The sequence below is a fragment of the Papaver somniferum genome, chromosome 3, assembly GCF_003573695.1.
Source record: "Papaver somniferum cultivar HN1 chromosome 3, ASM357369v1, whole genome shotgun sequence".
Lineage (NCBI taxonomy): Eukaryota > Viridiplantae > Streptophyta > Magnoliopsida > Ranunculales > Papaveraceae > Papaver > Papaver somniferum.
In genome coordinates, this window is record NC_039360.1 from 24,502,848 (window position 1) to 24,527,166 (window position 24,319).

At 34.4% G+C, this 24,319-nt stretch overlaps 2 protein-coding genes across 5 annotated transcripts; both read left to right on the forward strand.

Moving 5' to 3' along the window:
- Positions 1–11,424: 11,424 nt before the first annotated feature.
- Positions 11,425–15,479, forward strand: LOC113355596 (transcription factor SRM1-like). 3 transcript variants are annotated; one of them, XM_026598491.1, is made up of 3 exons: positions 11,425–11,634; positions 12,776–13,586; positions 14,990–15,479. In XM_026598491.1, the coding sequence occupies exons 2-3, from the start codon at positions 13,210–13,212 to the stop codon at positions 15,261–15,263; spliced, it is 651 nt and encodes a 216-aa protein (XP_026454276.1). In that variant the 5' UTR covers positions 11,425–11,634; positions 12,776–13,209; the 3' UTR covers positions 15,264–15,479. The 3 variants fall into 3 exon arrangements, with proteins under 3 accessions (XP_026454276.1, XP_026454278.1, XP_026454277.1); XM_026598493.1 differs by lacking the exon at positions 11,425–11,634 and adding an exon at positions 11,689–11,930; XM_026598492.1 differs by lacking the exon at positions 11,425–11,634 and adding an exon at positions 11,956–12,533.
- A 1,066-nt stretch (positions 15,480–16,545) lies between these two features.
- Positions 16,546–18,950, forward strand: LOC113361034 (probable serine/threonine-protein kinase PBL8). 2 transcript variants are annotated; one of them, XM_026604418.1, is made up of 8 exons: positions 16,546–16,742; positions 16,843–16,926; positions 17,151–17,253; positions 17,351–17,529; positions 17,626–17,758; positions 17,854–17,978; positions 18,069–18,171; positions 18,272–18,950. In XM_026604418.1, the coding sequence occupies exons 3-8, from the start codon at positions 17,190–17,192 to the stop codon at positions 18,622–18,624; spliced, it is 957 nt and encodes a 318-aa protein (XP_026460203.1). In that variant the 5' UTR covers positions 16,546–16,742; positions 16,843–16,926; positions 17,151–17,189; the 3' UTR covers positions 18,625–18,950. The 2 variants fall into 2 exon arrangements, with proteins under 2 accessions (XP_026460203.1, XP_026460204.1); XM_026604419.1 differs by having other exon boundaries at positions 17,375–17,529.
- The last annotated feature ends 5,369 nt before the right edge of the window (positions 18,951–24,319 follow it).

Here is a 24,319-nt window from a genome sequence, read left to right on the forward strand (position 1 = left end):
CAAATTGACAGAACTAGGGTTTGGTAAATTCTTACCCAAATTGATGCGATTACACGCTACTGACTTCGACCCATTCTTCTCCTTAGTCTCCTGCTCCTCTCCATGCCTCTGATTTCTTCTCTAGCCCTAGCTATTGTACCAATTTCTTTCCTAGGGTTTTCTGAGAAAGAAAAGAAAAGAAATTGGTAGGATAGATGGCTAGAAGATGGGGGGAATGATTATAGTGGAGTTGGTGGTGGTGTACGGTGTGAAGGAGTGGCGTTTGGTGGTACGGCAATGGTGGTGGCGGACATGGTGTCTGTACAGAGAGGAGGTGGAGAGAAAGAGAAGAAGAAGAAGGAAATGAAAGAGAAGTCGATAGATTTTAGGGTATAGGGTTAGGTCTTTTCGGTGTGAGGCGGAACAGAAGAATCTGATGATCAGCGTGTGAAAGACGTTGGATACGAAGATGGTTGGTAGATCTAACGGTGGTATGAGAGATGAATCACTTTGACCGTTGGATTGTGAAATACAACAAAGTCAACGGTGTTAGATGATGTTAGGTACTGTAGTGTAAAGCGGGAGTATCTAATTTTGATGCACATGCATAGGAGCGACCGTTGGATTCAAATACAATCTAATCTGAAGGCTTGGAATTTAAGCGCTGTGGTGTTTGGCAGAGACTTCAGATTTTGATGCTCTATGAATGAGCGACCGTAGGATGATGAGTTGGATCCAATCTGACGGCTGAGAATGGAGGCGGTTTTGGTTATAGAAAATGGGTTTGGGTAAGGGTTTTGGGCCTTGGGTATGCCAAGCCCATATCTTCTTTAAGAGCAATTTTTCCTTCTTGAGCCCATTTCTAGTCTTTTGGGCTTATGCGCACCATTCTTCGCGGCTTCCTTGCGTAATTTCTTCCGGCTTTTCACTACTTTTCTGCTCTTTTCCGCTCCGCAAGTCATCCAAACTTTATTTGGTACCTAAAAATGCAAAATTAATTAATAAAAATATTGATTCTTGAAAACAATGAAAATACAGAATATGGGATAAAATGTAGAATTAATGCACAGAAGATGAGTTAAATGCCAAGAAAAATATATAGAAATATGCACTTTTTAGCACTCATCAACGATCCACTGGTTCGTCCTTTGAATCGATCGTTGTTAAATAGACTAACTGCAATGGCAGCTTTAAGCTTTCATAGCAATCAACACCAACTAATACCAATTAATCCTCTTTGTAAAACCTTACACTCGCCTAATTCTTAACCACCACACAAACATTAAAACTCAACAACTTCAGACCTGCAACTCAACTCTCCAAATTCCTTAACTGCACTCACATACAACTTATCCATTTTGCACTTAGCCCTGTGATTTCCATAACTCAACCATAACAGCTCAGTTAACTCGCAATTGTAACACAACAGCCTCAACCCACTGGTAAGACTCATTCCCTTTGCAATACTCTAACCATTCATCTATGTCTCAATAATTGCAGACATCAACAACACCACTTACAACTCAATAACTTGTACCTCAGCTCAACACAATCAACAAACACAGCAGCACCATCCCCATATCAATCACATAACTAATTCAAGTCTCCAATACCACTCTCCTACATCAGTTACACATATACAAGAAGTTCAACTTCAATCAACAATCATCCCCTGTACATTTGAACTACAACAACTACAATCCATTCATGATCGCTTTCCATTTAAATCCACTACATCACTGTAATTGTATCTCAAACACTCCTAATATAATACTCATTCATCCTGATACCAACTTCCCAAGTAATTGAAATCATTCTCTTCTTTACTCAAATCAACCCAACAAAACATCACCATATTTGTTTCACAGTAAACTCCAAATTAATTCCCAATCCTCAACACCGAAACCCCAAAATCATTCTCAAGTTATTCCTTAACTTTAAATCCTTATTCATATAAAACTTAACTCTTATTACTTTTCAACATCCTCAATTCAGTTCATCATTATCAAAAATATCACTAATCACTTCATCTTCCACATCTGTGATTTCTCAACTTGTCTACACCCTTTTCTTAACCTCAACACAACTCAGTAACCTTCCTATGATATTACTCATTCGTCACCAATTTATTCTCTTCATAAGTAACTTAACGAATGAACCCTAAAACCCCAAATTTGATAAGAACCCTAAATCTGCAATTTCTTAATCAATATTCAAACTAACTCCACAACTTCCATCAAACACCAATTAAGAACGAACTCATCTCTAAATCCATCTTATTCCTCGTTAATCGAACTTCTAAGCAAACCTATGAAAAAACCTAATTCTTTGATTCTTCTCTAAAACAACTTCAAAATTTCAATTAAACTTCAACCCTTTTGTTCTTTATCCATTAACAACCCAATAACTTATCAATTTCCTTTTCAACACGACATGATCATAATCCCTAACTTGATTCTCTCTGATTAACTTAACTTTAGAATCTAATTCAATTGCACAACCATCTTCACCACCTGCAATAAATCCTTGATATTTTACTTCTTGTTACAATCTCAAAAACTCGAATTTGATTCACAAACTTTCATTAGCAGGCGAGAACAGAGAAGGAGGAGAAGAAAAGAAAGAACATAAGAGAAATAGAAGAGGAAAGAAGAACTTGGAAGAAGAATGAATTATTCGATCGGGTTTTGGTGATAAGACCAACGGGGAAACACTAAGCACACACTATCCGTGATAAGGGAAGCCCGGGTCGGTCTAATGGACAAAAAGATTAATTTGCCCTTTATGCTAATCTGATGATTTCTGCTTCATCCGGTATCCGATTGACACGTTCGAGTAGTCCATTTCGCATAACTTTTCGAGACCTATCTAACGATAACAGTTTTGTATCTAGCACTTTGTTATATTAAGGTTCGTGTTAAACTAATCGAGTTATTATCGGCTAAATCGTCGCTTGACTAGTCTAATAGCGTTGACGAGCTTAAGGGTCCTTACATTCTCCCCACCTTATTCATTTTCGTCCTCAAAAATCAAACCATCCTTCCGGTCTTAAAAAACTCCCCACCTTAAATAATAATCCCATCTTTTATCTAAGCGCAAACAACATAAAATAAACCACAAACCTCTATGGCGGTCTACAACTAAAATTTGTGGCTCTAGGTTCAACTATGTTGATTTTAAGTTCTATCAAATACGGAAGTCTAAGTTTCTTACACTAATTTATATCTTGTAAAATACCTGTCTCTAATTACAAAGGAGATTCCTACGAATTTATTTCTAAGTTAATTTATATCTATTAGTTGCCCAGTCAAGGTTGGACAATCCCAACAATGCCTTCCTACGAACAGAGAAAACACAACCTTCACTATTCCCCAGTGCTGGATTAACTAATTATTAATTTATTAAAATTAATTAGTCTCTAAAATTTTATCGTAATTGGTGTAAGTATTATAATTTATTTCGTAAAATATATAAATAGTTCACAACATTTTAAACAATTTAGTTATCTGAATCATTACATATTATCTTCAATGTATCTAGTTGTTTATTTCATTATGTGACTGGATATAAGTAAATAACCACCAACAATTTGGCATAATCGTTTGGTATTAATATTTTATTATCATTATAACATTTATTTCTTATTTCTTAAGCCGATAAAAGTTAATCGTAATTAAATTTTATATTATTGCTAAATAATCCTTAAGTTGTACTATTAATAAAAATTACATTTTGTTGTTACTATCCTATAATAATTATAATAATATTTTTATTATAAACATCGATGGTCGAACTATTATTCTAACTAGTCTTTCAATTATTATTGAGTCCCAGAAGTATTATTAACATTTATGTGACAATAAATTATCGACCCTACTTATAAGTCAAGGTGCTTAAAAAGTATATATATGTGACTTTCAAGATTTATCAATAATACTAATCTCACTATTTTTAGTATTGAATTGTGTACCTGTTCATACTATTTAGATCAATTATTCTCAAATCTATATCAGCTAAATCTATTGGTATCCCATACAATTTTTACTTCATTACAAACAAACAAATCAGTCAATCAAATAATTCTTTTAATTATAGATAGTTTTTAGTGATTAAGATTTATCTCACAACCCAACCCAGTTCTAAACTAAACTATTTCACTAACTGGCACTGGCTAATCCTATTGTCACCCATATAAGATCTAATAGTGAGCTCTGATACCAACATTGTAGCGCCACCTAAGCTAGCAGCTGACTAATCCAGGAGATTAACTAAATAAAGAGGCACTACGAATCTAATTCAAATAATTAAACATTCAATTAAGAAATCTGCTATAAAAGTTATCCCAAAACTAACCCCGCTCAGAATATATATACCTGAATTTCTCTCAAATGATACATATACAATAGTCATTTGGTTTACAGATACAATAAACAACATAATAAACATAGCAGAAGTTAACTAATTAATGGAGTCAACACTTGTGGCTTTCGCTGCGCCACTCTGATCTGTCTCTGAAAACTGAAAGTGGGAAAGGGTGAGCACATCATCCCTAGAAGGGGTGCCTAGCAGGAATAACATTTAGCTTTAAAGAAATCATGAGCAAGATTTGAAAAACAATTTATGTTCTCCCAAACATCAACAAGTGACCAAGTCACCTGAAGTACACAAATATGTATATGGACAAACTCCTTCTTCAAACAATGTATACTATGGTTGTGCAATTCCGAACTCGCAAATCCACACCTAATCCTAAATATGGATGTCGACAATTCCGAACTCACAAACTGTCGACCGATATAAGCATAAAAGCTGACTTCATGTAGATATAAATGTGAAGGAGCGTACCCTATATACCACATGTGGAAATTCTCATTTCCCATAACAATTCATAATGACATACCTTACAAGTCCTTTCCATTTCATGGAAAGATTCAAAGATTCAACAGAATTATCATAATGCAGTTTATATAAAGCATGGAATGCATGACAGACAATGTATGAGTTGATAAACATAAACTTTTGTAAAAGAAAACAACAATGGTTTCAAAAGAGTTAAAGTATTTCCACCTCTTTTGATGACAAGCCACGACTACCTCGAGATCCACGATCCACTGGTTCGTCATTTGAATCGATCGTTTTTAAATAGACTAACTGCAATGGAAGCTTTTAGCTTTCACAGCAATCAACACCAACTAACACCAATTCATCCTCTTTATAAAACCTTAAACTCACCTAATTCTTAACCACCACACAAACATTAAAACTCAACAACTTCAGACCTACAACTCAACTCTCCAAATTCCTTAACTACACTCACATACAACTTATCCATTTTGCACTCAGCCCTGTGATTTCCATAACTCAACCATAACAGCTCAGTTAACTCTCAATTGTAACACCATAGCCTCAACCCACTGGTAATACTCATTCCCTTTGCAAGACTCTAACCATTCATCTATGTCTCAACAATTGCAGACATCAACAACACCACTTACAACTCAATAACTTGTACCTCAGCTCAACACAATCAACAAACACAGCAGCACCATCCCCATATCAATCACATAACTAATTCAAGTCTCCAATACCACTCTCCTACATCAGTTACACATATACAAGAAGTTCAACTTCAATCAACAATCATCCCATGTACATTTGAACTACAACAACTACAATCCATTCATGATCTCTTTCCATTTAAATCCACTACATCACTGTAATTGTATCTCAAACACTCCTAATATAATACTCATTCATCCTGATACCAGCTTCCCAAGTGATTGAAATCATTCTCTTCTTTACTCAATTCAACCCAACAAAACATCACCATCTTTGTTTCACAGTAAACTCCAAATTAATTCCCAATCCTCAACACCGAAACCCCAAATTCATTCTCAAGTTATTCCTTAATTTTAAATCCTTATTCATATAAAACTTAACTATTATTACTCTTCAACACCCTCAATTCAGTTCATCATTATCAAAACTATCACTAATCACTTCATCTTCCACATCTGTGATTTCTCAACTTGCCTACACCCTTTTCTTAACCTCAACACAACTCAGTAACCTTCCTATGATATTACTCTTTCGTCACCAATTTATTCTCTTCATAAGTAACTTAACCAATGAACCCTAAAACCCCAAATTTGATAAGAACCCTAAATCTGCAATTTCTTAATCAATCTTCAAACTAACTCCACAACTTCCATCAAACACCAATTAAGAACGAACCCATCTCTAAATCCATCTTATTCCTCGTTAATCGAACTTCTAAGCAAACCTATGAGAAAACCTAATTTTTTGATTCTTCTCAAAAACAACTTCAAAATTTAAATTAAACTTCAACCCTTTTGTTCTTTATCCATTAACAACCCAATAAATTATCAATTTCCTTTTCAACACAACATCGATCATAAACCCTAACTTGATTCTCTCTGATTAACTTAACTTTAGAATCTAATTCAATTGCACAACCATCTTCACCACCTGAAATCAATCCTTTATATTTTCCTTCTTGTTACGATCTCAAAAACTCGAATTTGATTCACAAACTTTCATTAGCAGGCGAGAACAGATAAGGAGGAGAAGAAAAGAAAGAACAGAAGAGAAATAGAAGAGGAAAGAAGAAAGAAGAACTTGGAAGAAGAATGAATTATTCGATCGGGTTTTGGTGATAAGACCAACGGGGAAACACTAAACACACACTATCCGTGATAAGGGAAGCCCGGGACGGTCTAATGGACAAAAAGACTAATTTTCCCTTTATGCTAATATGATGATTTCTGTTTCATCCGGTATCCGATTGACACGTTCGAGTAGTCCATTTCGCATAACTTTTCGAGACCTATCTAACGATACTAGTTTCGTATCTAGCACTTTGTTAGATTAAGGTTCATGTTAAACTAATCGAGTTATTATCGGCTAAATCGTCGCTTGACTAGTTTAATAGAGTTGACGAGCTTAAGGGTCCTTACACACACAAAGTGTGAATATCCATTTGTTGCATTGTCTCGACTTTGTCCATAGACGATCACTTTTGGTATGAAGACTTACAGGTGGATATTAAAAGATTGTGATGTATTTGGGTACCCTCGTCTTTTCAATAATAACATCATTGTGACTTTCACACATGAGTTTTCATCAATATCTCCTTATGATCCTTTGATAAAGCATACTAAGAAGTGAGAATTAAATCTGGCTATGTTAAAAAGTCACACAAATCATAAGGTATCATATATTACGAGACCGGAAATTAGGGTTAGTGATTATCGAAATAACATCTCATAACCGAATGCAAAGCATATAAGATTTTCATTCAAAACAAGATATGCAATTCAAACCATCAAAATGAATAATACACAAATATTAAGCCATATTTAAAATAAATGCTTAATCATTCATATTATTGATAGTTATTGAATAGACTTTATACAAAATATTGAAATAAATCAACAATTTGATTAATATATTCCTTAATATTGTGTGTCTTCAAGAAATATTGAGGACGTCACTATCGAACTCTAGGTTCAAATTCTTCCAAGCATTTTTTTTCTTCAGTTGACCGTTTGTTTATCTCTAACAACTAAGATTGAAGATCAATAAGTGCTTCCTTTGAATCTTTGAGCATGAGTTCATGATGCTTAATGCAAATTTTAACAGAAAGGATATATTTTCTTAGAGAATCTCGTCGAACATTAAGTTGTTGAATATCTTGTGTTTCACTCATGATCAATGCATCATAGTGCCAAATCATCAAGAGATGAAGTTGCTTTCCCGATTTCTCCATTTTGTTGTCAAAATAATCTTCTTAAGACATAAAATATATATAACTTGAAATAGGATAAAATCAAGGAGCAATATATTCTAGTTTTGGAACCGAATATATTCAACCCAAGGTAGTGAAAGATATCGAATATGAGTTTACAGTTACTTTGCTAGTTGAATAGATTTCCGAATCCTGCCCATAATTATGCCTCCTCACATATAAAATTCTTGGTAAAAAGTGAGGATGCATTTTCCAACACAATCAGTGTGTGTTGGGATGAGAGTTTATCTCACCACAAGTAATAGAAACATCCTGAGGATGATCAATGAACATAGTAGATTGTGTTATTAGTTTATGTTGTTCCTTTCCCTTGACTTTACAAGAGTATGCAACTTCTTTTCTAAATTTGGTAAATTATTAAGATCAAGATCCATTTTTTCATGCCCTTACGGAGTTTCTTGATGAATTTATTATTCCGTTTGGAATCCCAACAGAAGTTTACAATGTGGCCATTTTTTCCACAAAAATCATAAGGTCAGAAGACTTTGAAAAAGTATCACCTTTTTCCTTACAAACTCCTGACAACGCTGGTTGAGAAGGAACAAAATTATTGTTACTTGTACATGGTTCTCATATATATCCTATACCGTACAAATTTCCAAAAGATTCTTGTCCAAAAAGCATAGCAGTAAATTTGCTCGAACTTCTTGAGAGACATTGTAGATCGTTTTTTAGGATGTCAATCTCTCTATCTTTCAGAACAATTGTATCAACAAGTTTTTCTTGCTCATATTTTTCCTCTTGAGTTTTATCAGACAAATATTTTCTCAAGTTATCAAGTTCCCCGTTTAACTTTTTATTTTCTTTGGTCATGAACTCAAGATTTCATAAACATTCCTTTGGGAGTTGATTCAACTCATTAATATGATCACTGTTAGTATCGGCAAAAAGTACATCACAATTTGATGTTCCTTCATAGGCTTTCTCCTCAATAATATCATCTAGGGTAGTGTGATATGCTTTGTTGCACTTATGAGTTCTTTTGCTGGAATAGTTTTTGTCCACATGTACAAAACCGCTACACCTGAAACATTGGATTTTTTTCATCATCCTTTTTACGACTACTAGATCATAATTTGTCAGGGATCTATTTATCTTTCAATAAAATATCCTTAAATTGTTGTTTAAGAAGTACAATTGTTGAATCAAGCTCATCTTCAACAAGTGATTTTTCTTCTTTACCATGTTTCTCAGCCCAATTTATACTTACTTCTTTGAAAGATTGTTTAGTATTATTTGTGGCATTAAATCCAACGCTCATGTTCTTCAGCACAACTTCTTTATCAAAGATCTTTAACTTTCCTTCAAAAGAGCTTCTAGAAAGTATAGAAAGGTCATGGATGCAATATGGCATGTTTCTTAGACTCGTATCTGGATGGTTATGATCTAAGATTCTTGCATACTATTTCTTTTTCAGATATAATCTTTTCAAGTGAGAAAGAAGCATAGGAAATCTCAGAAAGTTTAGCATTAAACTCCTAAAAGGTATCGTTATCATCCATTCTAAGGAATTCCCATTTTGAAAAAGAAAGTGATTGAATACTAGCTTCTCTTTCTGAATTGTTACCTTCGAAAACAGTCTTAAGAGTATCCCAAGCTTATTTGGAAGTTTCACAAGAGGAGACATGATTTTGAAGATCTTGACTCACTGCATGTATTATGGCATTAAAACCATCAGAATTCTGCTCGTAGGAGCTTTTTCTTCATTAGCATATAACACTAAGCGTTTTAACTCAATTTCCGAATATTTTACTGTCGGTCGTTCATACCCTTCATTGATTGATATCCAAGTATTAAAATCGCGAGACCGAAGAAATAATTTCATAGCAGATTTCCACCAAAGATAGTTAGTGCCACCAAATCTTAGTGACACGTTAACTGAATTATCCATCCGATTCAAATCTTATATGTTGTATCGCACCAAACACAGATTGTTAGATATTTTCGTGTTTGCCTGCTCTGATACTAATTGAAATAATGAGGGTACCCAAATAAGTTTTGCTTAAGGGGATCGGTTCTACCTTAGTTCCCCAAATAGGTTGGGATTGATTCTACCCTGATTCCCTATATAGGTAGGGATCGGTCTTGCCTTAGATCTTACCGGGCCACCAATCCACTTGATTTCTTTCAACTACGACACAAGTTCGTAAGTCTACTTCCTTAAACTCATGTAATCAAGCATAGTTTGCTAGCCATGAAATCAATCCTAAGTTCATTACATAATTTAGTAACAAGTTACAAAGATTGTTTCTATATCGCAATTACGAAATTTAAAAGATAAACGTTACACTTTGTAATTCAATATACCTAAATTGTTTGTATATTCTTTCTTGACACTTTGATCATAATAATATGATCAAGTCTCTAATACTAGAGTTTCATGTATATAACTTCGCATGTTATATTTTCAATCTAAACGACTTGAAAGTAACCATAGAAATGGAAATAAGTCAAGTCTTGTGTTACTAACATCAAGTATAGGGATGATGTCTTCGTTGCTCTTGACACGTCTTCGAATTCTTCAGGTTCAGAGTAATACTTATACTCAAAATATATAGACTTTCTAGTCTAACATAACGAAGTTGACTCTTGTAATCTCGTCTTTTTTTTTTTTTTGTATTGCAGTTTTCCTCACTAACAAATTTCTGGTACCTTGTGTTATTTTCTTTCCGCACTCTATTACTATTAAAATATCATAAATAGTACGTTAATCAATCTATACAATTTCTTTGATGTCTCATTCGACTATGACACCAACCAACTTGCAACTGACATCTTGTATTACGAGATCATATATGTACATGCAGGTTAAATGATTCTATGCAAATGGAGTCTTAGTCTAGAAGAAGATGAATGCATGGAAATACGAAAAGCGTTTTGTGCAGGGCAAAAGCTATGCATCTTCCAAGAATTCAATTACAAACAGATGCAAAATTGATGATTCGGTCTACCAACGATGCAGAACTTTCCATTCACTAGGAAAGCAGAAACATCATTAAAGAAATAAAGAGTTTCATGTCCTGTTTTAGTCTTTATTATTTTTTTGTATCAATCGTGATGATAATCAAGTAGCTGATGCAGTCTCGAAATTAATAAGAGAAACCGTCATCGATATAGAGAAGTTTGATAATTATCCAGTTGATATTCGTAATTTGCTTTTGAAGAACCACAACATTGCTCCATCCCAATCAATATTTTTTATTTATAATTTTTTCTTAGAAAATATCATTAATTTCATTATGCATACTAGTTTTTTGTGAATTTGTTCGTGTCGGCACCCGTCACAAAGTGTCCGCTAATACAATGTAAATTTTTATTAATAAAAAAAATAAAAAAATGATTCAATTTTTTTCGATTAAAATTATCAAATGTATCCTTCTTTTCCTCGCTTGACTTAAATAAGAAACCATTGAAAATGACTAGGGGGAGGTAGCTGAATAGAAATATCAGCCCCTTTTTTGTCTCCTACTGATAAAAGAAAAGACCTAAAAAAAGGTAGACACTTTCATGCTCCTCCCTCCTCTCTCTTAAATTTCTCTCTTCAGTTCAGTCTTCTCTCACAGATATTTTAAAGTGGTTGTTGATTCCTTTCAAAGTAGTCCCCACTTAACCCCAACTTGAGAACATTTCAATCATCTTAATTACTCTTTATTCTACTATTTAATTTGTTAAGAAAACAATTGTTTTGCAACTTATAAAGATTTTCTCAAGATTGCCTATCAACATCATTTAAGCCCACCCCTCTTGTAAAAACCATCAAATTCCAAGGGTTCTTATTGTTCTATGTTCCTTTCAGGGTTTGAAAGGCCATCTTCAGATTTTTTAAGGTGTGTAATTTTTAATTTTGAGCATTTTAGGGTTCTTATATTTCTGTATTTGGGGTTTTCTTGGTAATCTTTATTTTTATCAGATTTAATTCTCATTTTGGGTTAATGATTGAATCTTTGATGTGGGTTTTCAAAATTGTGTTCAAATTAGTAGTTAGGAGTTCAGTTTTTGAAACTAAGTTAATGGGTTTTGAAGATTTAAGCTTAGTTCAGGTTATTACCTAGTATAACTACTTTATCTTCTACTGTGAAAGCCTAATAGGAAGTACAAAGGGGGAAGGACTTACTTTTTGAAGGTTGGTTAGGTTTGCTTTTACTGCTAAGATTTTTGTTTTTAGACTGCATTTGTTAGTAGTTTTTTGAATTGTAAGTTGTTATTGGTTGTTTGCATTGTCTGGAAATTGTATATTTGAAGTGGAAGTGGCGATCGCGGGTAGATTTTTGAGTGATGTTTCTACTCTAAGGGGACTTTAGTGAATGAGCTAGTATCATTTAGTGGTGTCGTACTGTAGGGTATAAATGATCTTTTTCCAATTTGGAATAGTGGACAACTGCTTTAGTCTTTTTAATGATTGATTTTTGTTCATTCGGGTTTTAACTTTGAGTTCAAATTCAGCGAAGAAACAAGGTTTTAGAATGATGGTTATTTTGAAATAAAATTCAGTGAAGAAAACAAGTGTTTTTTTTTTTACTGTTGTGGTTCTTCATGTACATTTGAGGTGAATTTTGCTTATGGACGGCTAAATGAAGTGTATCCCTTTGTGGTGTTCGAAATTACTAGTGGGTGAAATTTAGAGTTACAAACATGGTTTTATAAATACATTTCAAGTGGCCATTTGAATTCAAAAGAAAAGTGAAAGGTACTTCGCATGTGGGTTATTTTGTTTGTAATCTCAAAGGTAAATTTGAGTTCCCAATTTTAATCATTAAAGACAATTAGTTTGTTTTTCATTTTTGTCTGGTGCATTTGTCTTCTTATTGCATTGTGTTGGCCAAAACCCTAGTTTTCTCCTAGAATTCTTCATCATTCTTGGTTTTCCTATTCTTACTTGAATTACTTCATATTCTTTTTGGTTCTTTCTGAAACAACTCAATTTTTCAGGATCTAACGGAAGTTTGTTACTTCTTTTGTCATGAATAGGTCAGCATTTACTGGAAGCCCAATTGGATAGTTCTTTGTTCCTGTAATATTTTGGTAGAGAGCTTGATGCAGGTTCGTGGCTGTTGGTTGTTCTGATATTTGTAACTTCCGTCCTCGCTGATCTGATAAATCTGACTTCAACCTTTCGTCTTTGCGAAGAAACTCAGTATATTGTAAACTCTGATAAGCAATTTTGATTCTGCTGTAGAAGAAAATTATCTAGCACATATTCTAGAAAATCCCCCTCTTTTGCATCGTTTCTTAAGCAGTAGGGTTCTGATGTGTCTCCCGATTTTGTGTATTCACGGTTGTGCTCTAATTTGAAGACACTTTTAGGCTTTCATATTATCTTTCAACTTTTCCGATTTGAATTGCGTCAACAAAATCTTCTTTCTTTTGGATGAAAACTTCCGACAAAATTTATTAAAAGCTAGATGACCGCGGATGAAACCAGTGAGAGCTCCACATGGAGTAGGGAGCAGGATAAAGCCTTTGAGAATGCGCTGGCTATCCACCCAGAAGGTACAGAGAATAGATGGGAGAAAATTGCTGTGGAAGTAACCGGAAAAACCTTGGAGGACGTAAAAAGTCACTACGATATCTTAGTTGAAGACATCAGTGGGATTGAGGCTGGACTTGTGCCCGTGCCTTGCTATGTTTCTTCTCCTGAGGGTTCAGTGGAACATGTAGGTGAGGGTGGTGCCAGTAGAAAAGATGAAAATTCTCAGGGTAATTCAAATCATAAAGGAAAGGCATCAAGGTTGGATCAAGAACGCCGTAAGGGAATAGCATGGACAGAGGAGGAACACAGGTACGTTCATACAAAAAAAGTGCTTCCTTTTATTTTCCAACAGCACGTCCATAGATATGTGAAACATGGCTATTAGTGGAGATAGGCTGCTGTTGCACTTTTTTCACCTTATTCGTCAGTGTATCTATATGTCGAATGCTTCACATTACATTAGCTTTTTGAAACAAATGTTGCCTTGGTAATTGGACACTGCGTGTAGAAGTGTTAAACATAGAAATTGAATCTGCACTATGATACTTCAGTGTTTAATATTTACATTCTGTTGGGAATCTATTAAGATGCTCTGTGGGTTTTTTTGTTTGTTTTTGCTTTGATTGTTAAGAGTTACGATGTTTTACGGTCTGATAGTTTACTAGTCTGTATGTATCTTTGTTTCACAAGGTTGTGTTGGGTGTACATAGACAGAAACCCAGCAGATTAAGTGATTCAGTTTATGAAAACTGTTGGCGACGATGTTACCACTTAAATAGTATTGTTTTGTGCCATTAAAGCTGTGTTACGGCGACACGCCGATTTTTTTGGCTGTGTCGACACGTTTGGACACGGACACGCGTGTCAGACACGTAGGACATGGCTCACTTCCCTATAAATATAATAGAATATCAAAATCAGAGTATTGGGATGTGCTTATTGATGAAACTAGGTTGGATGCACCTACAGAACAAGAATTAGTCAAATCAGGCCTTAATGTACCTTGTTACATAACTCCACTGTGTGGTGACAGTTGAGCCACAGGCCGACTACTACAGTTAATCTATCACACATGAAGATAACTAGAAAAAATTAGTGTAGTCTGTTTTTTGCAATGATGTTTTTTATATAATTTATATACGTATGTGTTTTACTATCTATGATATACTACTGATTTATTTTGTATCTGTTTTCTAGTTTTTTATCTTGTCGTGTCAAGGTAACGTTTTGGACACGACACACTGACACCGTGTCCGTGTCGCCATAACACAGCTTTAAAGTAAGTCGTCATCTTAAGAACAAATTATCCTCTTTGTTAGTTGACCTAACTGTGTTTAGATCAGCTTGCTCTGTAGTTTGGATAATACTGTCTCCAACGTTAGTGTGTCTAATAAGGACAAATATAAGAAACCTTAGCAATATTTTTTATTAGTAAAGGTTAATGTACAGGAATTTGAATGTTTAGGTTTCTGTTGCAGTAACTTAGTATGGGGTTGGAGAGATTCTCCTTACGTTGAGGGAAATTTTGTGTTCTGGTTTAGCTGTCCGCGAATAGTAAATGAATATCTCTCGGTTATCCTCTTGTAGTTTGAATAAAAACTATTTTTCGGCGGAGATGTTTATTTAGCTAGGCCTTTATTTCCATTGCATTATCTGTTTTAGCTGAATTTCTTATTTGGTGTGATCTTCTAACATATTGTTTGAACAAATAGGTTATTTCTTCTTGGATTGGAGAAATATGGAAAAGGTGACTGGCGTAGTATATCCCGTAACTATGTGGTGACAAGAACGCCTACCCAGGTAGCCAGCCATGCCCAGAAATATTTCATTCGTCTGAGTAATTCAATGAACAAAGACAGAAGGCGATCAAGCATCCATGATATTACCAGCGTAGGTGATGCTGAAAACATATCAACAACTTCCCGAGGACCAATCACTGGTCAAACAAATGGCCATTTTACTGCTGGTCCCAGAGCCGTCTTATAGACTAGGCCAGCTTGTTTGCTCTTATACTGTTTTTCTTGATAGTCATACTATCTAGCTGTTATTGAAAGCGGTTTGTTCTGTAATCAGTAAGCGCCATGTACAGCTTTCCAGTTTCATCTAGCCATTAGTTTACTTCTGTACACTTTTATGTAAGAACTTTAGAATTCACCGCAATTCTCTTCAAGTTCAAAGTAATTTAGATATCCTTCTTCCCAGTAAATGCGTACAAAATCTGATGAATGTTAACCAAATCCCAGTTTTTATTTTTTTATGTTTTGAAGCATATTTTAATTTAAAATGAAAGTATAAATGGGCATGTCACACCCTTGTAGTCATCAATTACATATTGTCTGCATTTGCCCGCTTTGTTGGCCCTACAGGTGTGGATTGGATGATGCGGGGAATCGCAAGTACTATGGTGTCTTCAGGTTATGTGAGTCAGACAAGCACTTGAAGATGAAATGTAACTGTAACTTTCTTGTTAATGCAACATTCTCCAGCTTTTACGACCCTCATTCTCGTGTGTAATAATTTTGATATATAATTCATGAACAGGAAATGGGTTGAGAACAGCTTTTAGTGGGGTGGGCATTGGTTGTCTTCAAGAAATCTGCAGGTATTCGTTTTCTCTTTTTCCGGCTCCACTTAGTGAAATTAGCGCTATTATTATAAGGATTAGTTCCATTTAAACTTTGATGAAGAATAAAAAAGGTTTCAGTCTAAGAGTGAAAAGTCCTTGGTGAGCTTTTGTGAAAATGACTCTGCCATAAGAGATGCAGAGCACATTTTAGTCATGAGAATTGCAACATTACCTTCCAGAAGACATTCTGTGTTCGGCGTGGAGATATAGGTCAGCAACAGACACATGTAAGGCCTAGATAATATGGTCTATAGAAAATGAAGTAAAAGTACAGAAATTTCAATGAAAAAACTAGAGCTCTCAGAATCACTTGTAAATCTGAATGCTGTGAAAGGAACAAGGATATTCCTATATTGTATGAATACGTTGAATACTAAGACGACTATACATAATGTGATCCCCACGAAACAGGCTATTATTAGAGTGTTAAGTTACCAGGTAGTCCTCTGGAGGGAGCAGTTTTGTAGTTGCGACCCGCTTAGGTGGTACCCTCCAGTTGATGAAAAGTTTAAATTTTATATGAAGATTATTAAAAAACATGCAAAGATTGAAAAATTCAAAGTTTGGTGTAATATTATATTTCAAATTGCAAAAGACGATTTCACTATAAAAAAATGTCGGTCTCGATGGCTTCAGAAGCTTTCTTAGCTTACAAGTGAAAGAGGAAAACAGTTGCAGTGCAGAGACTTTAACATTGCTATAAGAAGAGAGTGTGTTTATGTTTTTGTGAGAGAATCATATAAAAGAAAGAATACTTTAGAATCTCAAACTTTTTGAATTTTTTCTTTGATTTGATTCTCATCCAGCACATTTGTTCATTTCTATGTTTATGTTTGGAGGTACGTTTTGATTTCAAATTGTTTATGATGTTCTGTTTCGGTTATTTAACGTTCTCTAGTTCGTATGATATAATTGCTCTTATCATCTTTATTATTACAGGTGAAAGTTTTATGTGGATTCACCGTTATCTTCATCTTTTCATTCCGATTAGAACAATCATTTTTTCCCCTACATAATCTGCCGGTATGTGTAGTAATGGATTGTATTCAGTTGAATATCTATAAAGTTCGATTTCTGTGAGCTTGAATTGAGTTGACTTATGAATTTAAACCGAAAATGGGTTGGTTTGGTTTAGTTAAATTTGTCAAGAGTCGTTATCTGTTTTGAAAGTTGGTGTGCAAATTCTTAAATTTCCATTTTGTCTATGAATTCCATCCAAATGATATATAATCTCCATTTTTGTCTAGCTCCATACATTTGAAACTTAGAGTATAGAAAACCTTATAATGGGTATCAGATACGAGGAAATGACAAGCGCAGAGATGGAACAATCAGGTCGAAGACCTCCAGGTATGTGCATGTACATACTGTATTGCTTCTTGTTTTTGTTCTCATATCAATCTTATTTCGCATTCAAACTGCAATGTTATCGAACTGTTCTCTACAGTTAATTTTCTGTCTAGCGAACTAGATGAACTTGAGAACCGACCACGGGAGATATTGGGGCAAGGATCATTCGGAGTAGTGTTTAAAGGGTCAATTCCAGAAAACAACAGATGGGAGCTTCCGACGCAGGAAATTGCCATTAAAGTAAACACAGGAACAAAGAAAATAATTGAATTCAATGTAAGTAATTTCAAGCCTTTGTATTTGACTAAATTCTGGTCACATAATAATGCACTAGCCAATGCAAAACTTATTGTGTATAGCTTTGATCTTTAGATGGAAAGATGCATTCTCGAATCAATCGAGCACCCAAACATTATAAAGCTAGTCGGGTTTGCTGATGACAACAACAGACTTTGTTTGGTGTATGAATATATGAGAAGAGGAACTCTAAAAATCAACATTTCAGGTAAGTTTGCCAGTTACCATGAAAGTTGTTTGCTAGGCTACTTACAGCGCAAAGCCCTGTGGTTGTAGTTGATATCAATTTTCAATTGTTTACAGATTTGTGTTGGCCTAAAACCTTGCAAATAATGAGAGACATGGCATCAGTGATATGTCATTTGCATCAACAAGACCCACCAATCATTTTTAGAGACCTTAAATCTGAAAATATCTTGATGGATGAGGTCAGGAAAACATGTCTATTCTATATCTAGTGATATATAAAGTCTGAATAAGGTTGATTTTTCATTCACATTCAATCTCATAATTTTCAGAATTTCGATCCCAAGTTAAGCGATTTCGGACTAGCTAAAAGAGGAAAAGAAGGGTTAAAATGTGGAGGTACAGAAGGTTCATCAGATGTTACTGCCATTTACGGTAAGACTTGAATAGATATCTATGCGAGCAGTTTTCATGTCAGAAACTCACAGTTCGTTACAGGGACAATTGACACCATTTTCTTTATGATATCTTGCAGGATCTGCAACACCGCTATGCGATATATACAGCATTGGGATATTGATCCTTGAATTGCTTGCAAATAAGGTGTTCAAAGACCGGGGGAAATTACTGGCTTGGGTAAAAGGAAAAGCATTGGTTAAGGGAAAGGTCAGAAACGTCAAGAGTGTCCTTCGTAAGAATTTACTTACAAGTGGTTGTACAGTGAAGAATGCAAGAAGAGCTATTAAGCTTGGGCTACAATGTGCAAGCTATAAAAATGATGATAGGCCAAAAATGCATTATATTTGTAAAGAGCTGAGCAAGTTGGGAGTAATGAGAAGTTTAACTTCATGTTGCCTTAATTTTTTCGATCTGTTCGCAATCAGGTAGCTAAGCTGCTGCAGAAAATGTAACTTCTACAAGTGCAAGGTAGCACAGATCGTACTGTTCGTTGTCTCCTACTGCTGATGACAACTCAATGCAAGATCCCTCCAAGAATCAGAATATGTTCTTCTTCCAAATTGCACTTCCCTTTCGAATAAGGGGAAAATGGGAGACTTTCAGTTCTTTTATTTCATGTTCTGGTAGATATGCAAGTGTATTTGTTCTTTTTGTTGTATGTTTGAAAATACTACTCTCTTCCGTTTTTCCATAATATATTGGAAGTGAGCAATTTTGATGACTATAATGCTAAATATATGGAAAATTGAAATGGAGATCGAGATGGTTCAAACCCAGAAGCCCAACTGGTGCTTTCGTTTTAGTGCAATCCACTTCCACTTCATCAGTTTGATAACACTTAAATGTGCGTTACACTTCTCTTACATCACTATTGTCTCTAAAATGTCCAGTGTATCCGCATCCTACCTGTCCTTTGATTACTGGACATTATGTCTCTTCTGGTTTGAGTGTCCTTTAGTAGGTTTTTCTGTTTCTTCGTTACAATTAACATGAACGACTTCTCTTTTGTGTTAGTTTCTCCGACTATAGTTTTAGTCTTTTTCATTATTCAATTCTACTACGGTATTATCAGATGGAGAGATCTCTACATCTCTCAGGCTTTTTGATCAGTTATTTGCTTCTGTTTCGTGACATGCTTTTTTAAATTTTATCTCTTTTATGACTCACGAATGTCTTGGTTCTACATCAATGAAAAACCCTACTGCAAATTCAAGTTCTAGTAATCTTGTTCATCGACTTACTCGATTTGTTAATCTCAAACTCATAGAAAACAACTTTATTACCTGGAAAATCTTATGTTACCTGTAATTCGTAAACTCAAAATCCAAAAATATCTGGATGGATCATATCCATGTCCTCCTCAATACACAAATCAAAGAAATCAAGCAAATGGAATTAAGAATCTGTTCTATCTTGATTGGATAGTACTAAAGATACATCAATCATCATGTGTATAAATTCAACTATTTCATAATCTGTTCTTGCATATTTTACTAGATCTGAAATATCTTATGCTCTCTGGAAAAGTATTGAAGAAAGATTTTCTCGTTCTTCAACAACTCACTCGATTCAATTACGCATCGATCTTCTATCTCTTAAACAAGGTGACAAATCTATTCCTTCTTTGATGAATGAAATCAAGACTATATATGATCAACTTCAGTTGTTGGAGAAATTGTTTCTGATCAAGAACTTGTGGTTGTTACACTTGCTGCTCCCAATTCTAATTTTGCCACTGCTATGAGACACAGAAATCCTTCAATTCCATGTATAAAATCGCATAATCATATTCTTAGTGAGGAAATTGTTGTAACTGATCAAAATTAATCTTTACTTAGTATTGATTCTAAAAATGGAGCGTTTGCTGCTTATTCGAATGATTTTAGATCTTCTGGTCGTAGCTATGGTGGTTATAATCCTAATTTTGGAAAATATAGTGCTGGTAGATCGATTTTCTCATTTGGTAGAGGTAATCCTAATTCTTACTCAGCAGGTAGAGGATCAAGTACTTCTTCTAATTATTCTACATCAGGTGTTAGACCACCTTAAGGTTTGCAATATTCATTTTCTTCTCCTAGTCAATCTTCAATAGTTAGTCAGATATATTGCAAAGTTGGACACGGTGCTTTATAATGCAGAAACAGACTAAATTTTTCTTATCACATTGATCATACTCCACATCATTTGAGTAATATGCTCGCTTGTTCAAACATAATTGGAGATAATCCATGGTATGTTGACACTGGTGCTAACAATCATGTTTATTAGAGTATGTGTATGACAGGAGTGTGTGAAGAAAGTATGTCACAAGTCAGCTTTAGTCAATTGACCTGACCACTGTCTGTAATAGTTTTCTGTGTCTATTGAAAGACTTGTCTGAATCTCTTGTAAGTTTAACGTTCTAATAATAAAACATTACAGTTCTGTCATGATATCAATCGGACGATCCTGAGCCAATTTTTTCCTGCAAAAATCTTTTTTAATACATCTTTGAAGTAGCAATAAATCGAATCAAACAACCTTTTCTAATATTCTTTCATGATTCAATAGTTTTTCAATATCTTTTCAATACCTAATTTTTAATATCTCTGCTGGTTATTGTTAAGATCCAAATCTTGATTTCTTATCTTTTACAGATTCATGTCAGATACAACAATTTTTTATCAATGAAGAAGAAATACTAATTCCACTGCTCAAATGGGAGATTCTCTTGATTTCACTTTTCCCTTTACAAATATATCGAATTTTGTTTCTGCTAAATTGGGTCCTAACAATTTCTTGCCACGGAAAGGTCAGATGGAAACTATCTTCATATCCACTGATTTGTATGGATATGTTAGTGGAGAGGTGCAAGAACCAGTAAAGCAAGTTGAAGATGGTGTCCTGCAGTTAAATCCACAGTGGATGCGTTGGAGAAAGATAGATTGTTTTGTTGCGAGTTGTATGAAGGCAACATTTACAGATTTTGTTTCTGGTGATGTCTTGGGTCTTTATACTGCAAGGGAGATATGGGATTTTCTTGAAGTTAATTTTCGAAGTCAGTTTATGGCAAGGAAAATAATGCTTAGAAATCAGCTACACAATGTCAAGAATGGTAATTTGACTATTTAAGTTTATCTTCAAACTATTAAAACTATAGCTGATTCTTTAGCTGCAATAGGAGAAATAGTTACTCCTTCTGATTTGGTAATGTATGTGTTGACTGGGCTTGGAAGAGATTTTGATAGCTTTGTGATTTCTGCCCAAAATAGAGAAACTCCATTCACTTTTGCTGAACTAAAACCTATGCTGCTAAATCATGAGCAATGACTCCATGATCAACATCAAGATTCTAGTAGTGTGTTTGATGATCAGAATCCATCTGATTTTTACTCTAGAAATGTTGTAACTGGTAATGGAAGAGGCAAGTTCAAGGGTAATTCTAAGAATGGTCAACAAAGCAATTTTGGGAATAAAAATGCACAGGGGTTGAATTCTGGTCAGGGTGCAAATGATTCTATTCAACAACATAGCTTTTCTGCTGGTTCTTCTACTCAAGCTAACACTGGTAGAAGAGATTTTTCACAAATAGATTGTCAGATTTGCAGAAAGAAAGGACATTATGCTACCAGATGCCACTTCAGATATTATCCACCTACCTTTGCTTCTTCTTCAAACAGCAATACTGGAAGTGTAAATCAACAACATGTTTTTATTAAAATTACTGAAGATCGTGTTTTTGGTGATCCATCTACTTCTGAGCCTCAACAATGGTTAGCTGATTCAGGTGCAACAACTCATATGACTAGAGATGCATCTCTTTTACAGAATACTTCTAGTTTTAGAGGCAAGGACAAGGCGCAAGTTGGCAATGGTAAGTCTTTAAACATTACCTCTACTGGTACTACACTTATAAAGACACCTAATACTAATTTTAGGCTGAATACAGTTTTTCTAGTACCAGATATGAAGCATAATCTAGTCTCAGTTCCTAAGTTTACAAAAGAAAATTCTTGTTATTTTAAACTTCATCCATGTGGCTATGAGATTATAGACTTACATTGAGATGCTTTGCTTGCTCATGGAACAGTGGTTAATAACTTGTATCCCATTCAGTATAACCCTTCTCATAAAAATACTTCATGTGCTTTATCTTCTACTCTAAGTGCATCTTCTAAAGTCTGGCATGATAGGTTGGGTCATCCATCTAGTATGATTATTCAGAAATTACATTCCTCAAAGAAGATTTCTTTGATTTCACCAAAAATGTCTTCCTTGTTCCATCCTTGTCAACTTGCTAAGAGCAAGAAATTTCCTTTTCAACTTTCATCTACTCATGTTGATAAACCTCTTTCATTGATTCACTGTGATGTCTGGGGACCAATAGTTTCTTCTTTGCATGGTTATAAGTATTATATTATTTTTGTAGATGATTTAGTAGATTTCATTGGATTTATCCAATGTAATTGAAGTCAGATGCAACTAAATGTTTTCAGCATTTTAAAAACTTTACTGAACTTCAACTTTCATCAAAAAATTTAGCTTTTCAAGTTGATGGTGCAGCTGAACTTGTTAAAGTTTCTTTTAAAAAATTGTTAGAATCAAATGGTATACTTATAAGAATTTCTTGTCCAAAAACTCCAGAACAGAATAGCCTTGCTGAAAGAAAGCATAAACACATTACTGAAATGGGGAATTCCTTGTTGTTTAACGTACGTTGTCCAAAAGAGATGTGGTATGATGCTTATATTAGTGCCACATATTTGATTAATATAACTCCATCAAAAATTCTGAATTTTAAGTCTCATTTTGAAGTTCTTTTTGGAATTGTTCCTGATTATTGAATTTTTGGCACTATCTGTTATCCTCATCTTGCTCATTCAAGAGCAGATAAACTTTCTCCAAAATCAGTTAAATGTGTTTTTCTAGGATATAACCCTTTACATAAAGGATACAAATGTTATAAAATAGTTTCAAAGAATTCTTATGTGTCAAGACATGTTATTTTTGATGAAACTCAGTTTTATTTTCAGTCATCTATATCTGACTCATCTGTTTTATCTGATTAATCTTCTGAATCTGTTCTGCCTATTGTCATTCCTTCTTCTCCATCTATTGTTCCTTCTAGTACCATTGTCACAAGATCTCACAAAGGAGTTTCAAAACCAAAAAAATTTCCTGATTTTGTTTCTTATTTATCTGTTAAACATCTTATTTCAACTTCTTATAAGTCTCTATTAACCACTGTTGTTGAGCCAAAGAATTTTAAGACAGCAGTTAAGATTCCTCAATGGCAAGTGCCCATGAAAGAAGAGTATACTGCTTTGATGGACAATGATACATGGGAATACGTGTCACCTGAACCATATATGAATATTTTGGGATGAAAATGGGTGTATAAAGTTAAACAGAAGGCAGATGGTACTATAGATATACTTAAGTCAAGATTAGTTGCAAAAGGCTATGATCAACATGATGGTGTAGATTTTTCAGAAACTTTTAGTCATGTGGTTAAATGTACTACTGTAAGAGTTGTTCTTTGCATGGTCATTACATATAATTGGGAAATTAGGCAGATGGATGTTAGAAATGCCTTTTTGCATGGTTTTTTGCATGAAGATGTATATATGCAACAACCTCCAGGCTTTATAAATCCTGATTATCCATCAACTTATGTATGCAAACTTAAAAAGAGTCTATATGGATTCAAACAGGCTCCTAGAGCCCGGTTTCACAGATTTAGTTCTTTTCTTATTGATTATGGGTTCAAAAAGTCAGTTTCAGATAATTCTATGTTCATTTATACTTCTAAGATTGCTGTGATGGTATTAATTCTATATGTGGATGATATACTATTAACAGGAAGTACATCTGTGTTGCTTAATGATTTGGTGGTATGCTTGAAAAAGGAATTTGCTATGAAAGAATTAGGAAAATTGGGATATTTTCTTGGTTTAGAAGCAGTTAGAACATCTCAATCTATTACGTTAAATCAGAAGAAATATACATTGGAATTATTAGAAAAGGAAAACATGGTGGATTCCAAACCATGTGACACTCCAGTAGTAAAGGGTAATAGATTGTCCATTAATGATGGTGCGAAGCTTGATAATCTCACTGATTACAGGGCCATAGTAGGAGCTTT

Bases quoted from the DNA above. Each gene is read 5' to 3' on its own strand.
- LOC113355596 (XM_026598491.1), top strand. From the start codon at position 13,210: ATGACCGCGGATGAAACCAGTGAGAGCTCCACATGGAGTAGGGAGCAG. The intron at 13,587-14,989 runs GTACGTTCATAC...TTGAACAAATAG, and splicing joins TGGACAGAGGAGGAACACAG to GTTATTTCTTCTTGGATTGG.
- LOC113361034 (XM_026604418.1), top strand. From the start codon at position 17,190: ATGGGTATCAGATACGAGGAAATGACAAGCGCAGAGATGGAACAATCA. The intron at 17,759-17,853 runs GTAAGTTTGCCA...AATTGTTTACAG, and splicing joins TCTAAAAATCAACATTTCAG to ATTTGTGTTGGCCTAAAACC. The intron at 18,172-18,271 runs GTAAGACTTGAA...GATATCTTGCAG, and splicing joins AGATGTTACTGCCATTTACG to GATCTGCAACACCGCTATGC.